The following is an 18,173-nucleotide window of genomic DNA, read 5'->3' as shown; positions in this document are numbered from 1 at the left end:
TGCATACATTAGAATGAATCTAGACATAATAAACATACATTCTCCATTTATATGGATTCAAAGGAGAATCTGTCCCTGTGTCCAAATTCGAGTGCACTCTTTCGTTGGTGTGCTTAAGTTGGAGCTCATGGTATGTATAATGTCTGCAAGACTTACGACTCCAAACCCCTTCGTTGAATTCTCTTCACGATCACTGAATCCCACTTTGAGTTCTGGATGCAGAGCTACTAATATGAATGGCGGCGGCCGAGTTTGGAAGCCCGGGACGGGATGCGGCAGCCATTTGCCTCCTGAGCCCTCTTTTCTTCCAGTCACTCCCCTTTCCTGCTCGAAAAACCCGACTCCACCCCTTCCTCCTGGGGTTTCTGCCTGGAGACTGCGCAGCCTCATTGTCGGCAACAGTTGATACTGGTGCAGAGTTATGGAAAGCCTGCTCTTAGTCACATTGTGTCCTTAAAAGTTCTTGCCGTACCTTCACATGGGCAACTTTAACCCAGGGATTTATAACAATGATAATACAGTGTCGAAGTTAAAGATTGATAACCATACTTAGCGTACATAACATTTGCAGTGGGTATTACAAAATTATTTGAAGAAGCAAAAGAAAATGTTGTAAGGGTAATGGAGTAATGGCCCAGTAATTCCGGGTACAACGCATGAGTACGGATGGGTTACTCACGCGTGTGCCCGGAGGAATTGCCGGTTTTCAGCATGCGCTGAAAACTGGCATTTCCTGTCCTCTGACCCAAGGGGTTAAGAGGCAGAGCGCGCGCGACTGCACAGGCAGCGCGTGCGCAGTGAAATTCCTTTTTTTTTTCAGAGTTGCGCGCGTGTAAATGCCTCCGGTCTTTACGCGTGGAAAAACCAGACGTAAGTATTTAGTTTTCCAGGTAAGTGGGCTTTTAGTACAATGTAGAAATGTTTTTTCCACTGGTTTGTTATTTTTAAAGAATTTACAGTAAGGTAAGTTTAGTTTTAGACCCTATTTTTAAAAAAATTATTTTTTTCAATAAATTGATTAATTGTTTAAAACATTTTTAAAAACTTATTTATAGTTAACATAATCAGTGGGATGTTTTTTAAAATTTTATTTAAAGTTAAAGTAGTGTTTTGGCAGCCCATACTTTTCATGAGTTTGACAGCTCTTACTGTCAAACTCATGAATGAGTTTCCCCTCCCCTGATTGGCTGCACAGTGCTCACCTGATCCCAGCCGGCACATCGCACTAACTATGCCGCTGGATCAGGTAAGCACATCGCGCCCACATCTGAACCGGGCCAGTGACAGGAAATGCGAGCAGGCCCGTGCTTCAGATGTCGGAGCGCAGGGTGAGTGCACATCGGGGGCTTGCACGCGCAGCAAGCCCCCGATCCTAATTTCAGGGCCAATATATTTGGATTAAAAAAAAACCTTCGATAAGGTATGGCATAGTACAAGCATGACAAAGCTCGGAGCATGTGGAATCGGGTGCAAGTAGCAGAATGGCTAGCAGCTCGCTACAAAATATAAAACAAAGAGTAGGTGTTAAATGTAGTTAATCCGATTGGCAAAAAATGGAAAGTGATGTTCCAGAAGGATCGGTGCTGGGACCACTGTCGTTCACCATTTACATAAACAATTTGGGCTCGGGAATTGGAAGCACGATTTCAAAATTTGCAGATGACACCAATTTGCAGGGCGGGGTGTAATTAATACAGAGGAGGACTGTGACAAAATACAGGAAGACATTAATAAACTTTCAGAATGGGCGTGTAATTGGCAACTGAACGTCAATATAGCTACGTGTGATGTGGTATATTTTGTTAGGAAAAATAAGGAGGCCACATGCTCCATGGAAAATAATTAAATGGAATCGAAGATCAGAGGGATCGGGGGCACAGATAAAGCAATCATTATAAGTAGCGACACAGGTTAATAAGGCCACAGAAAAACGAACAAAGCACAGGGGTTCACTTATAGAGTGATGGAATTAAAAAGCAGTGTAGTTATGTTAAACTTGGATAGAACCTTGGTTACAGCACATTTGGAGTACTGTGAACAGTTCTCATCTCCATATTATAGAAAGGATATTGAGGCACTGGAGAAGTTACACAAAAGATTGACTGGAATGGTGTGAGGTTATAACTATTGGGAAAGATTGAATTGGCTGGGGATCTTTCCTCTTAAAAAGAGAAGACTGAGCGCTGACCAGATAGAGGTCTTTAAGATTATGAAAGGGTTTGATAGGGTAGACGTAGAGAAGGTGCTTCCACTTACGGGCGAGACTAGAACAGGGGGCCATAAATATAAGATAATCATTAATACATCCAAAAAGAAAATAGGGAGAAACCTATTTACCCAGACAGTGGTTAGAACGTGTGACTCGCTACAGCAAGTAATAGTTGAGGCGACTAGCATAGTTGCATTTAAGAGGAGGCTAGATAAACACACGAGAGCGAAAGGGATAGAAGGATATGGTGATGGAGTTAGATGAAGTAGGGTGGGAAGAGACTTCTGTGGACTATAAACACCGGCATGGTCCTGTTGGGCTGAATGACCTGCTCCTTCGCTATAAATACTATGTAATACTGCTCTGTAATACTATGTAACAGAACTGATCCACACTAACTGGCCTCATCGGCTCCCATATGACCAGACAGGGGCCTACCATTTCCTTTATTCCCACTTGAAACCTATGAATAGTAAAGTATTGATTCCTTTATTTTAAAGGGTTTGCAGATTTCAAGAATAGGTGCAAGCTCCAGATACCAATGTCTCTCTGTCATTAAAATCTCCTGCTCCTTCCTCCCATTCCAATAACTGAAAATGCAAATTATAAACACTTCATTAAATCCAGCTAGATGTGGTGTTCAGACATCAGGATGGCCAGCTCCCATGTAATTGTAACATCACTGGTCATTTGGTGGTGATTATACAATCCCGGATTCTTCACTTGGCTTATTTATGCTGATCTCCGCATACTCCGCTCTGGTTTCCTTCTGTTCCCTTCTTCCCGTTTTCTGAGAAGCGGTGAGATCCAGAGACGCATAAGTCAGTTTCCCATCTTTCCCTTGCTTGGTCTGTGGAAGCAACGATGAAACATCAGGAGGACCCGTTACTCACACTACCTGTTCCAGGCTGTCAATGCAGGTTGCAAAGGTCAAGCACCAGTACCGGACCATTCTTTTTTGGAATGGGTTATTGCGTTACTGGCCGTACCTGGGCATAGATGACACGCTCTTCCTTTTGCCTGGGTTTCCCAGTTTTCCTGTGCCCGCTGAAGTTGAGAGCAGCGTAAGACGGATTCCCCGCCGCTCCTCCTCGCACGGTCTGAGGAGAGGTTTTGGAGAAATATTAGCTGTACATCAAATCACAAACAGCACAGTAGATTACCACTAAAGGCCAAACACATTGGTTAAGGATTGAGTAAGTATGATCAGTGCATATGTAAATGACATTGCCCATGTGATAATGGTCAGATAAGGACAACGGAGGGAACTATTTCCCAGCCGGTGTCATTACCCTGAATATTGTTCCACAATCCGTGTTATCAGCGCTCATACTGGCTTAGTGGGCCAAGGCCTGGCCCGTGTGCTTCTGAACAGTTATCACATATCCAAGTTCTGAGTGTGCTGTTTTCAGAAATGACAATTACCCTCCGTAGCTCTGGGCCCAGAAAGGGGTGGGGGATTTCTGCCAGGGGACCAGCCACAATCTGCGCTCAGACATCCCGCTGAACAGTTCACGGCTGCGGATGTTGAATGAGAACAGGACCGAGCTCGGCTATGAGGCTGCACGCGGCTGAATAGTCGGCCAACCAGCACTGACAAGATGCAACTATCAACAACGGTGTCTGCGAGAACTTGAGGGTTGCATGAATCACCGCTGCACTGAGGGTTCAGATGCTACACCATCAGAGGTGGGGGGGACATGGCGAAACATTGTACTCGGCAGTGATCAGCGTGTGCTCCCCGGTTACTGGGAGCCGTTCTGATGTACCAGTGATACCGCTATAGCTAAGGTGTAAATGTGCAGAACATATGCAACAACAATCTATTTCTCGTTACACCAACATGAAACTGACCTGCTCCTCGAAGTGGCCGGGTATATCCTCACTAATCTCTGTACCTGGTAGAGAACGAAATTTACATCAGTGATCAATTTCATCATGGTGCGCTACGTGGTCGCCAAAAGTTACCCAACATTCAATCAAATTGACCAGATTCACCGATCAGTAGAAAGGGGTTTGAGCGGTCACGCTATTCCCATTTTATTGGAATATAACCCTTCACATCCAGTTCTTTTGCTGGGTGAGATTTTACGGCCGACCACCCCATGTTACGTTCCCACCATCTGGTTGACGGCCTCTGCCCCTCCCTGCAGTCCTACATTAGCGACATTTATTGTACAAAGTTCAAAGCACCACCGTAAGTTAGTGTAAAGAACGAACATATCGTTTAGTTTTATGTTCCAACGTGGTGAAATTATTCTGACGGTTCTGTTGGGTTTGAGGTCCTGCCCACCGTCACAACACTAACCCCAGGAGCACAATCTCTCTCAGTGCAATAGACACTGTTCTCAAAACCTATATCCCAGTCTGGGCCCTTTACCCTTCCCGGTGCCGCAGTATTGAACTGTAGCTGGACGACAAAACTCAATTCTGAACCAGGACCTTGTCACGTCTTACCTTCAGTTCTGTCTAATTTGCATCGCTTGAGAAGAATTGTGAGCACTAGAAGTATTAGCACGCCCGCTGCACATCCAAATACCAAGGGGTAGGAGAAAGTACCGTCACCGTCAGCTAAATTAGACAGAGCAAAGGGAATGTTAGCATTTTACAGAGGAGATTACGATAAATAATGAAACAACGTCAAATATCGGGCAGCACCGACACATCACAGTCACCCTCTCTCACCGAGATACTAAGGAGACTCCATCTTTTCTTTTATCCTGATACCTTATTGTCCGTGCATTAAAAGACCAAAACACAGATTAAAAAACACAGGGAATCTCCGTGTGTGATATCAGCATATAATTCTGATTAATTGTCATATTTTAACCAACGATTAGGCAGCTTTCTTCATGATGTGTGCATGGATATATGTATGTGTAATTCACTACGTATGGGTGTGTCTCCAAGTTTCTCTCTCTCTCTTCGTGTATCTTTGCGCAGGAAAAACACCCAAACGGATAAAAAAAACCTTGGCCAATTCGGGAAAAATAGTTATGGGAAATTTACTCGAAGGCGATGAGGGACGAGTTCCAGTAGATAACATTGACCACTAAGCACATCACGCAGGACTCAACCTGCCGTTTGTACTCAGCGATATTATTCGGAGGGATCTGTTGGGTTTCAGGTCTGGCCCTCGGCACAACATTGGATCTTGGGGCGGTGCCAGAGGACTGGAGGATTGCAAATATTACACCCCTCTTTAAAAAAGGGGAGAGGGATAAAACCGACAACTACAGGCCAGTCAGCCTAACGTCTGTGCTGGGGACACTTTGAGAGACAATAATTCGGGACAAAATTAACTGGAAAAGTAGGGGTTAATAAATTAAAGTCAGCATGGATTTGTTAAAGTCAAATTGGATTTGACTAGCTTGATTGAATTCTTTGATGAATTAATGGGGAGAGTTGATGTTGTGTATATGGATTTTCAAAAGGCGTTTGACAAAGTACCACATAATAGACTTGTTAGCAAATTTAAAGCCCATGGGATTAAAGGGAAGTGGCAAAATGGATGCAAAATTGCCAAAAGGACAGAAAGCAGAGAGTAGTGGTGAACAGTTGTTTTTCAGACTGGAGGGATGTATACAGTGGTGTTCCCCAAGCGTCGGTATTCGGATCACTGCTCTTTTTGTTATATATTAATGACATGGACTTGGGTATAGAGGGCATCATTACAAAGTTTGCAGATAACACAAAACTCGGAAATGTAGCAAACAATGAAGAGGATAGTAATAGACTTCAAGAGGACCGAGACAGATTGGTAAAATGGGCAGACACATGGCGGATGAAATTTAACAGAGAAATGTGAAGTGATACATTTTGATAGGAAGAATGAGGAGAGGTAATATGAATTAACTGGTAGAATCTTAAATGGAGACCAGAACAGATAGACCCGGGGGTATATGTAGACAAATATTTCACGGTGACAGGACAAGTTCCGATGGCTGTTAAATGGCATTTGTGATTCTTGACTTGATTAATCGAGGAATAGTATTCAAAAGCAAGGAAGTTATGCTCAACCTAAACAACACACGTGTTAGGTCTCAGCTAGAGTATTATATCCAATTCTGGACAGCACAGTTAAGGAAGAATGTCAAGGCCTTATAGAGGATGCAGAGGAGATTTATTAGAATGGTACCAGGGATGAGGGACTTCAATTATGTGGAGAGACTGGAGGAGCTGGGGTTGTTCTTTTTAGAGTAGGGAAGATTAAGAGGAGATTTGACAGAGTGTTCAAATCATGAACGGTTTTGATAGAGCAAATAAGGATAAACTGTTTCAAGATGGCAGAAGGGTCGGAAACCGGAGGACACAGATTTAAGGTGATTGGCAAAAGAACCAGAGGCGACATGAGGACATTTTTTTACACAGCGAGTTTTTGTGATCTGGAATGCACTGCCTGAAAGGCTGGTGGAAACAGATTCAATATTATCATTCAAAAGAGAATTGGATAAATACTGGAAGTGGAAACTTTTGCAGGGCTATGGGGAAAGTGCAGGTGACTGGGACTAATTTGATAGCTCTATCAAAGAGCCGGCAATGGTACAATGGACAGATTGGCCTACTTCTGTGCTTTACCTGCACTGATATCCACCTCGTCTGGATCCTTTAAACATTTACAGTGAAAGCTCGCTCACTGCGCGAGCCTTCGGCTTATCCCAAAGTATAGTGACATTCAGGGAGAAGACAAATCTCCTGACATCTAAAGCAGCTCTGTGCATCCCTGTCTCGTCCTTCTCCCCAATTCATCCAATTCAAATGCTCTATCCACGATTACACAGTCCAGCCCCTTCACCATTCAATTAAATCTCCCCGAATTCTCGCTTTTTTAAAGTATAATTGGCCAGACCTTTGAACCTATCGTGATGAATTAGGGTTTTTAAACTAGGCATCAGTCTAGTTGCTCTCCTCTGTTCCGTTTCCCAGTGCCTCTATACCGCTTACCATATGAGGGACTAGAACTGGACATGTGTTGTAGATGAGGGCTGACTATCTCAAGGATATTAGAGGACTGTTTACTTGGCTTGTCCCTGCTATACTTCCCAAATGCTCTATTTTTACTTGTCTGTAGCCTCTTCGCAGTGGTCGTGGAGCTTTAGATATTCCTACACTCTATCACCCAGGCCTCTTTCCTTCTCAACATCGTGTAATTCAGAGCATAGAACACTGTATGCATGTATGGCATTAGCCCTACCCACGTGTATTACACTACGTATACCTACCAGATACAAGCTCATTTCCCCCATCGTATCTAGATGAGACTGTAACCCTTTTTGCTCCTCAACTGTTCTGATACTTGCACAGATGTACCATCAGTGAACTTGCGAGGTCTTCATCCAAATCATTGGTATGAATCGTGAAGTGTAACGGCCATACACCGATCCCTAATGGACCCAACTGTAGCCGGCCTCTACATGGAGTCACTGACAATAACGACAACCCTCTGTCTATCAGAATGCAACCAATTCCCTATTCAAACCAGGATCTGCCTTCTAATCACACATCCTTCCATCTTAGTTCGTTTCATATAGTCTGGCCCATCGTCGAAAGCTTTTTGACACTGCAATGAACACAGCAACCCCTTTACACTCATTCCATTGAGAATGTTCTGGTGAAAGATTAGTGGAGATAAAAAGTCCGTGACAAGCCCCTATATATAACACTGATACAGTTCAGGGCAGTAATGAGAATCTGAGGCTCTTACCTGGATCACGAACCGTGTAGCTGTCGTGGGCTGGAGCCGGGAGAGAGACATGGGTCACCTGACAGATATAAACCGACCCACTCTCCACAGGTTTGAGGGAGCTGGAAACTTGATACAATCCCACCTCGTTCCGTCTTTCCGTCGTGTTTATCCCAGATGTAATTTCGGTGCCATTTTTATACCAAATGATGTTGAACTCCTCCGGGAAAAAGCCAGCCGTTGTACAGAGGAGTGTGAGGGATGGAAAGGGCAGGCGGGTAATCTTCACAGGTGTTGGCGGTACTGGAAAAAAGTAAACGGAAATGAGTTAAATCGCTACTCGTGTATTACATTAGGAAAAGGAAAGAATAGCCACCGAGAAAGGAGAACATGTAGCAGCTGCAGTTATCTTTAATGTTGAAATGTCATCGCCATGTATAACATTAATATGTATAACGAACACATGATTTGCTTGAAGCAGTACATGGCAATATTTCTTTCGTTCTTGTATTTATCCAGCACTCAGTGAGGGGAAGGCTCCTCGTCTGTGCACTGAAACGAATTTCAGCCCCATGTAAACAGAACCCGTCCTGCGCGAGCTCTCAAAACCCCCTGCCCGTGTTTCACTGTGATTTAGACATTCGGCTTTAAATAGGTTGCAGCGTTGCTAACAGGGAGACATGGTTTCACAGACTGAGTGTTAACTTAATGCAACAGCATTCCATTACAGTCTGGGACTTGTTGTCAAGGTTTAACCTGAGCGAAGCTATCTGCTCCAGACCTCACTTAGTCGGTTCATTTCCGAGAAATGTACACGTCTTGACTCCGGTTCGCGCGCTGCATGAATCATTTCTACTCTTCGTTACTGTTCAGATGTCACGAATAAAAAAATAAACAGGCTAATGAAATATCAAAATACCCATGAACCCAATATCTTTCAGTTACGGAGATTCGTGTCCCTCATTCCTTGCGGATCAAGTAAATTCACTGGGCTCCCCTCCTGGCTGGAGCCTTCCTGGCGCAATAACAATCCTTATTGAGTGATTCATCTGTTACGCACTTTTGGGCTGAGCGTCGCATAATTGGACTGTCTCAGTGTTCCTTCTCCAGTTGTTTCTCTCTTTACCTTCCGGTTAAATTACAGAAGTTGAAGGCAGAAATTCACATTACTAGCCGCACTCCAAGCTCTCTATCTCAATCCAGTCCGGTGCCCTTCCCCCGCATTCTTTAATATTTTGCCTCAAGTGTTAATTTCCTTTACTAGCTCCTGTGTCAATCTATCCCACGCTCTAATAACCCTTTGAGTAAAAAATTATTCTAACCTCCCCTTTCTTTTTCTATAGCTAATCCTAAATATATGCCCCTTCATCATCAGTGGTAACGCTGCCCAAACCCTTTTTACTGGGGTTGCCATTAACTCGATTTATTCACAGGATTTAGGCCTGATATCACCAAGTAAATACATTTTACACCTTCTCATTGAAATCATTACAGTACCCAAAAGAGCAAGCTCATTTTACACTTAGATTTTTTTTACAAATATGTGATATAAATGGCCAGATACATGCATAGGATTGCATAAGATATACGGCACAGAGACAGGCCATTCGGCTCAACCAGTCCATGCCGGCGTTTATGCTCCACTCGAACCTCCTCTCATCTTTCCTCATCTAGCTCTATCAGCATAACCCTCTATTCCCTTCTCCTTCATATGCTTATTTAGCCCCCTCTTAAATGTATCTATACTATTTGCCCCAATGTCCCAAACTCCTCCATCACCATCATTGTGTATGTCCTGTCCCACTGGCAGGACAGACCCACCAGGGGTGGCGGCACAGTGGTATACATTCGGGAAGGAGTGGCCCTGGGAGGCGTCAACATTGACTCTGGAACACATGGCATCTCATGGCTTCAGGCCAAGCATGGGCAAGGAAACCTCATGCTGATTACCAACTACCACCATCCCTCAGCTGAGTAATCAGTACTCCTCCATGTTGAATACCACTTAGAACAAGCACTGAGAGTAGCAAGGGCACAGAATGTACGCTGGGAGGGGGACTTCAATATCCATCACCAAGAGTGGCTCGGTAGCACCACTACTGACTGAGCTGGCCGAGTCCTGAAGGAAGTAGCTGCCAGTCTGGGCCTGCAACAGGTGGTGAGACAACCAACACGAGGGAAAAACCTACTTGACCTCCTCCTCATCAATCTCCCATGCATCTGTCCATGACATTATTGGCAGCAGTAACCAGCGCACAGTCATTGTGGAGGCGAAGTCCCATCTTCACACTGAGGATACCGTCCATCATGTTGTGTGGCACTACCATCATGCTAAATGGCGTAGATTCAGAACAGATCAAGCAGCTCAAAACTGGGCATCCATGAGGCGCTTTGGGATATCAGCTGAAGTGGAATTGTATTCCACCACAATCTGTAACCTCATGGCCTGGCATATCCCGCACTCTACCATTACCATCAAGCCAGGGGACCAACCCTGGTTCAATAAGGAGTGTAGAAGAGCATGCCAGGAGCAGCACCAGGTGTACTTAAAAATGAGGTGCCAACCTGGGGAAGCTGCAAAACAGGACTACATACATGCTAATAAGCAGAATCAGCATGCTATAGACAGGGCAGGTGATCCTATAGCCAATGGATCAGATCAAATCTCTGCATTCCTGCCACATCCAGTCGCTATTGGTGGTGGACCATTAAAGAACTAACGGGAGGAGATGGCTCCAAGAATATCTGCATCCTCAATGATGGTGGAGCCCAGCACATGAGTGCAATAGACAAGGCTGAAGCGTTTGCAACCATCTTCAGGCAGAAATGCCGAATGGATGATCCATGTCGTCCTACTCCTGAGATCCACACCATCACAGAAGCCAGTCTTCAGCCAATTTGATTAACTCCACATGATATCAAGAAATGGCTCAGCACACTGGATACAGCAACATCCCGGCTGTCGTGCTGAAGACTTGTGCTCCAGAACTAGCTGCGCTTCTAGCCAAGCTGTTCCAGTACAACTACAACACTGGCATCTATCTGACAATGTGGAAAACTGTGCAGGTATGTCCTGTCCACAAAAAGCAGGACAACTCCAACTCAGCCAATTACTGATGCATCAGTCTACTTTCAAGCAACAGCAAAGTGATGGAAGGTGTCACCAACAGTGCTATCAATCAGCACTTACTCACCAGTAATTTGACCATTCAAGCACAGTTTGGGGTCCACCAAGACCACTCGGCTGCTGACCTCATTACAGAGGTGAGGTGAGAGTGACTTCCCTTGACATCAAGGCAGCATTTGACCAAATGTGGAATCAAGGAGCCCTAGTAAAACGGAAGTCAATGGGAATCGGGGGGAAAACGCTGCACTGGCTGGAGTCATACCTAGCACAAAGGAAGATGGTTGAGGTGGTTGAAGGTCAATCAACACAGCCCCAGGATATCACTGCAGGTGTTCGTCAGTGCAGTGTCCGAGGCCAAACATCTTCAGTTGCTTCATCAATGATGTTCCCTCCAACATAAGGGCAGAAATGGGGATGTTCGCTGATGATTGCACAGTGCTCAGCTCCATTCAACAATCCTCAGCTAATGAAGCAGTCCATGCCCGCATGCAAAAGACCTGGACAACGTTTAGGCTTGGTCTGATTAGTGACAGGTAACATTCGCGCCACAGAAGTGCCAGGCAATGGCTATCTCCAACAAGCTGGAGTGTAACTATCTCCCCTTGACAATCAACGGCCTTACCATCGGCAAATCCACCGCCAGCAACATCCTGGGGGTTACCGTTGACCAGAAACTTAACTGGACCAGCCACATAAATATTGTGGCAACAAGAGCATGTCAGACGCTAGGTATTCTGTGGCTAGTGTCTCAGCATCTGACTCCCCAAAGCCTTTCCACCATCTACAAGGCACAAGTAAGCAGTGCGATGGAATACCCTCCAATTGCCTGGATGAGTGCAGCTCCAACAACACTCAAGAAGCTGAACACCATCCAGGACAAAGCAGTCTACTTGATTGGCGCCCCATCCAATACCTTAAACACTCACTCCCTCCACCACCAGTGTACCGTGGCTGCAGTGTGTACCATCTACAAGATGCACTGCAGCAACTCACCAAAGCTTCTTCAGCAGCATCTCCCTAATCCACGACCTCTTTCACCTAGAAGGACAAGGGCAGCAGGTGCATGGGAATACTACCACTTCCAAGTTCCCCTCCAAGTCACACAACATCCTGACTTAGAAGTATATCGCCGATTGTTCATTGTCGCTGGGTCAAAATCCTGGAACTGCCTACCAAACAACACATTGGGAGAACTTCACCGCACTGACTGCACCGTTTCAAGAAGTTGGCTCACCAGCACCTTCTCAATGGCAATTAGGAATGGGCAATAAATGCTGTCCTTGCCAGCGATGCCCACGTCCCATAAGGAAATAAAAAAAACGACTCATTGCGGTAGCGAGTTCCACATTCTCACTACTCTTTGGGTAAATAAGTCTCTTCTGAATTCACTAATTGATTTGTTGGTGACTCTATTATATTGATGGCCTCTAGTTATGCACTTCCTCACAAGTGGAAACACTCTCTCTATATCTACTCTGTCAAAACCTTTCATAATTTTAAAGATCTCTATTAGGTCACCCCTCAGCCTCCTTTTTCAAGCAAAAAGAGGCCCAGCCTGTTCATCCTTTCCTGAAGTTGTACCCTCGCATTTCTGGTATCATCCTTATAAAGTTTCCCTGCACCCTCTCCAGTGCCTCAATATCCTTTCTATAATATGGCGACTGGAATTGTACGCAGTACTCTAACTGTGGCCTAACCAAGGTTCGATACAAATTTGGCATAACTTCACTGCGTTTCAATTCTCTCCCTCTAGGATTAAACCCTAGTGCTTAGTTTGCTTTTCTATGGCCTTGTTAACCTGTGTCACTACTTTTAGCGATTTGTGTATTTGTACTCCGAGATCCCTTTGCTCTTCTACCCAACCCAGACCCACACCCTCCAAGTAATAAGTGACCTCCCTATTCTTCCTCCCAAAATGTACCAACTCACATTTATCTGTGTCGAAATTAATTTGCCAATTATATGCCCATTCTGCAAGATTATTAATGCCCTCCTGTAATTTGTTATAGTCCTCCTCAGTATTTACTATCCCCCAATTTGGTGTCATCCGCAAATTTAGATATTGTGTTTTTGATTCCAAAGTCTAAATCGTTAATATGAATTGTGAATAACAGTGGGCCCAGCACGGATCTTTGTGGAACACCACTACCTACATTCTGCCACTGTGAATAACTGAGTTTTACCCATATGCTCTGCTTTCTCTCTTGAAGCCAGCTAACTATCCAATCTGCTACCTGTCCCCTGACTCTGCATTCTCTGACCTTATTCACTCATCTATAATGTGGTACCTTATAGAAATCTTTATGAAAATCTAAATAATTTACATCTCTTGCACGACCCTTGTCTACTCTCTCTGTTACCATTGCAAAAAAATTCAAAGAGGTTGGTCAAGCAAGACTTTCCCTTTTGAAATATATACTGACTATTCATTATTATAGTTTTGTATTCTAGATGCTCTTCTATTTTTTCCATAAGTGGGGATACCATTATTTTTCCTGTCACCGATGTTGAGCTGACTGGTCTATAGTTCCATGGACATGTTCTAGCTCCCTTCTTATATATAGGTACTAGCTGGGGGGGGGGGGGGGCGGCTTTGCCAGGGCTTTTTTGTAAAATGGCAGTTTACAGGGCCGCGCGGTTTACGGCCGGCCGCTGCCGCTCCCCCACTCTGTGTCTCAGGTCGAGCAGTTGTGAGGCCCAGCCCGAGTGACCCCAACTCACCTCCCGCTCCGGCGGGCCGGGAGCGGGATACTGTGCCGGAGCCACACTGTGGGGGTTTGTTGTGCTGGTGCTGTCGCTGTCAGTATTTAAAAAATGGCGGCGACGTTTCGGGAGGCTGCAGGATTAGGCCCACCCACACATGGAATGAAATGCCCCCCGTGATGCAAGAGAGAGAGAGAGACTGGGGGGAGACGAGAGAGAGAGGGAAGGAGAGAGAGGGAAGGAGAGAAAGAGAGAGAGAGGGAAGGAGAGAGAGAGAGAGGGAAGGAGAGAGAGACAGAGGGAGGGAAGGAGAGAGAGACAGAGAGAGAGAGGGAAGGAGAGAGAGAGAGAGGGAAGGAGAGAGAGACAGACAGAGACAGAGAGGGAAGGAGAGAGAGAGACTGGGGGGAGAGAGAGAAAGATGGGGAGAGAGAAAGAGTAGAGAGACTGGGGGAGAGAGGGAGAGAGAGAGAGACGGGGAGATAGAGAGAGAGAGAGAGACTGGGGAGATAGAGAGAGTGACTGAGGGGGGAGAGAGAGAGCGACTGAGGGGGAGAGAGAGAGAGAGACTGGGGGGACAGAGAAGAGAGAGACTGGGGGGAGAGAGAAGAGAGAGACTGGGGAGAGAGAGAGAGAATGGGGAGATAGAGAGAGAGAGAGACTGAGGGGGAGAGAGAGAGCGACTGAGGGGGGAGAGAGAGAGAGAGACGGGGAGAGCGAGAGCTTGCCAGAATGTGTACAGCTGCAATAACGCTGAAGGAGCTCGACAACATCCAGTCACACATCATTCTGACTTGGAAATATATCACCGTTCCTTCATCGCCGCTGGATCAATATTCTGGAACTCCCTACGTAACAGCATTGTGGGAGAACCTTCACCACATGGACTGCAGCGCTTCAAGAAGGCGGCTCACCACCAGCTTCTCAAGGGCAACTTAGGATGGACAATAAATGCTGGCCTTGTCAGCGATGCCCACATCCCGAAATTAATTTAAAAAAATAAACGATTATTGAATAGCTGATTCGGGATAAGAGAACAATGATTGACTGAACTCAGACTTCCTGAGTTGTGTCCAGTAATTGGTGCTGCTCTGTGAGAACAGACAGGATTCACTGCAAATAGGGAGAAAGCAACTACACTGAACCAAACTGAGAGAAAATGCCTTACTTCTCTTTTATTCAATATTCTCTAATCTGCACCTGTATAATTTTACCTTGGAACACTATCCCCTCAGTGACACTCACCATGTACGTTAAGCTCAGTCCCATTCCCGTTGGAAATCTTTCCGCTCCCGTCTCTCACGCTGCAATAATAGACTCCGGAGTCCTGAAAACTCACATTCAGCAGATGGAACTCGGCAGATCCTTGCTTGAAAGGTATCATTTTTTTCCTTCTGTCTGCAGTCGGATCCAAAGTCAGATCCTGGCCGCCTCTCCGCCAATAAACATCCACCAATGTGTTGCGATCGAAAAGCGGGACTGAGCAATAAATGGCCACATTTGTGCCTTTTACCGGAGTCAGCCGGGCGGGGAACTGAAGCACCGAGAGAGAGGCCCCGTCAGTTACTGTCAGAAATAAACACAAACACGGGTTATAGGCAGTGATAATGATCGGGAGGATGAAAAGCGCGGAAATAATGCGGCAGAAATATTACGAAAGAAAACGAAGAAATTGTACAATAAACATTGAACAGAACGGGCCTCCACACAGCTCCTTGAGTTTTTATTGGCGCTTTCCGATTTGTGAGAGAGATATAAATATATAAACCTGTGTAAATAATGCCCAGGGCTGAGATGTACGGCAGCACATCAAATACAGGCATTCTGAGCAAAAGCGATGAACTCGATCACTCGTTTGCTGTAAGTTAGCGGGAAACACTGAAGGATGTGGGGATGGAGAGATGTGAAGATAATAAAGCGTTGAGCGTGTTGCAGTATCGCGCACCACAAAATATCTGAAGCTTTAATCTCAATGAACTGGTTTCACTTTTACGTCAGAGCTGTGAACACACAGTAAAAGCTAAAGCGACCCAGTTTTTACTGCTGGTCCAGAGAATATGGAACATTTTCGCATCACGTTGCAGTTTCCAAATTGATACATTTCTTGGCTAATCGCAAAGTTGCCCAACGTTTACAGTTACCTATGTGCAGGTGCGGTGAAAGCGGTCTGTGACTGGCTCCAATGTTCCATTTCCCTTTCATCGTTTGGCCTCAGATTTCCGGGGCTTTGGTGTCGAACCTGAGCCGAAGGACGGGACAACACCGTGTTCTTTATTAAAGTGGTCCCTTGTTATCGAGGCTGTTGCACACAACTGAAGATAGTCCGTCACACATTCAGCAGACATGGAGCTTTGACATTGATAGGTGCTCTGGATATCAACCAGATTGATAGAAATGATTGAGTAGAGCCCCAGGGCAGATTATATGACACGTTACTCAAAGGCTAGTTACATTTTCTAACCCTTTTATGTCCAGTGGATGACTGCTGGTAACTGGCAAATGCTGCTGTTGACAGGCTAGTGCTGCTGGCGATTGCATAATGTTGCTTGTGTTTGGGTGATGCCTCGGGGGATTGGGTGATGCTGCTGGGGATTGGATGTTTCTGCTTGTGACGATGCGGCTGCTGGTGTCAAGCTAATGCTTTTGCTAACGGGGTGATGTTCCTATGGTGATTGAGTGAGGTTGCTGGTGATTGGCTATGTCTGCTGGTAACGGGGTGTCTCTGCTGGTAACAGCGCTGTTGCTGGTGATTGTATGATGCTCCTGGTGACTGGCTAATGCTACTGGTGACTGGACGATGCTGCTGGTGACTGGATGATACAGCTGCTGGTGATTGGAAAGTTGCTGTTGATTGGGGTTGTCAGCTGGTGACTGAGTGATGGAGCTGGTGACCAGGCATTGGTGTTGGTGACTGGGTGTTGCTCATACTGACTGGGTGATGCTGCTGGTGTCCGTGTGTTTCTGATGGAGACTGCGTGCTGCTAGTGGTGACTCAGAGTTTCTGCTGGTGTCTAGGTGATGTTGCTGGTGGTTGACTCATGTTGCTGGTGAATGTGGAATGCTGTTACTGGTAACTGGATGTTCCTGCAGCTGGTGACTGGATGGTAGAGCTCGTGACTGCACGATGTAGCTGCTGGTGAATGGCTTTTTCTGTTCATTATTGGGTGTTTTTGCTGTCGACGGTGCTGCTGCTGGTGACTGGATGACGGTGCTCCTGGTGATTGGGAAATGCTGCTGGTGACTGGGCGATGCTGCTGGTGACAATGTGTTTCTGCTGGTGACTGGGCGGTGCTGCTGGTGACGATGTGTTTCTGCTGGTATATGGGTGATGCTGCTGGAGATTGAGTTTTGTTGCTGGTGATTTTGTAATGCTGTTGTTGGTGACTGGATGAAACTACAGGTGGCTGGCTAATGCTGATGCTAACTCGATGGTGCTGCTGCTGGTGACTGGATGATGGTGCCCTTAGTGATTGGGAAATGCTGTTGTGAGTGGCTAATGCTGCCGGTGACTGGATGTTACAGCTGCTGGTGATCAGGAAGTTGCTGTTGAGTGGGTATTTCTGCTGGTGACTGAGTGATGGTACCGGTGACTGGGTGCTGCTGCTCATGATTGGTGCTGGTGCTGGTGACTGCGTGATGCTAGTGACTGGCTGGTTGTGCTCCCAGTGACTGGGCGATGCTACTGGTGACCGTATGTTTTTATGGAGTCTGGATGCTACACGTTGTGACTCAGGTCAGTGCTGTACTGGAGTTGGTGAATGGGTGATGGTTCTAGTGGTGATCATGCGAGGCTGCTGGTGACTACATGTTTCTGCTGGTGATTGATGGTGCTGCTGCTGACTGGCTGGTGGTGCTGGTAACTGAGTGTTGGTACTGCTGATTGGATGCTGCTGCTGGTGACGTAGTAATGCTGCTTGTGACTGGGTGATGCTGCTGGTGAGATGGAAAAAATCATGAGTAACTTCGACCTTCCCATTCACGAAGACTTGAAAAACCCACCTTAAATGCACTTAAAATTGCGCCAGCCATTCTGGGAAACAATAACCAATCTTCATCCATTTGGTATCAACCCACTATCCAGATGGACGGAATCGTGAGATGCGTGCATCATAAAATCAACAGCTCATCACTGACACAACAGCAGAGGTTCCTGGTTTTGACGTCCCTGGAAGACAGTGGACTACGTTAACTGAATCTGCACATGGCATGGACGATGCGGCCATCTGCTCCACAAGCGGAAGATCAGAGGTGGCCCGAAGTGTGGCTGTGGCCATGAGTCCCAGACCCTGGAACACATCACATCAACCTGCCCACTGAGATCGGTTGTGGGAGAGATCACATTTCTCCACTCAGCATCTCACGAGGCCATCGAATGGAAAGCCAAACTAGACAACCCGTTATAAACTTAACCGATCATGCTGCTGGTGACTGGGAGATGCCGCTGGTGACAG

General features: G+C 45.9%; 1 protein-coding gene across 1 annotated transcript; it reads right to left on the bottom strand.

Annotated features, from left to right (window-relative positions):
- Nucleotides 1-991: 991 nt before the first annotated feature.
- LOC147116188 (CD276 antigen homolog) lies at nucleotides 992-15,545 on the bottom strand. Its single transcript, XM_085989503.1, has 7 exons — nucleotides 15,498-15,545; nucleotides 14,968-15,304; nucleotides 7,914-8,195; nucleotides 4,667-4,780; nucleotides 4,064-4,107; nucleotides 3,199-3,309; nucleotides 992-3,059 (listed from the first exon to the last, which is right to left on the bottom strand). Exons 1-7 carry the CDS (start codon nucleotides 15,543-15,545, stop codon nucleotides 2,910-2,912), a joined length of 1,086 nt encoding a protein of 361 aa, XP_085845629.1. The 3' UTR covers nucleotides 992-2,909.
- Nucleotides 15,546-18,173: the final 2,628 nt, after the last annotated feature.

The sequence above is a fragment of the Somniosus microcephalus genome, chromosome 6 (genome assembly GCF_052327205.1).
Source record: "Somniosus microcephalus isolate GS21.2 chromosome 6, FLI_Smic_1.0, whole genome shotgun sequence".
Lineage (NCBI taxonomy): Eukaryota > Metazoa > Chordata > Chondrichthyes > Squaliformes > Somniosidae > Somniosus > Somniosus microcephalus.
This window is presented reverse-complemented; position numbering and strand designations above follow the sequence as displayed.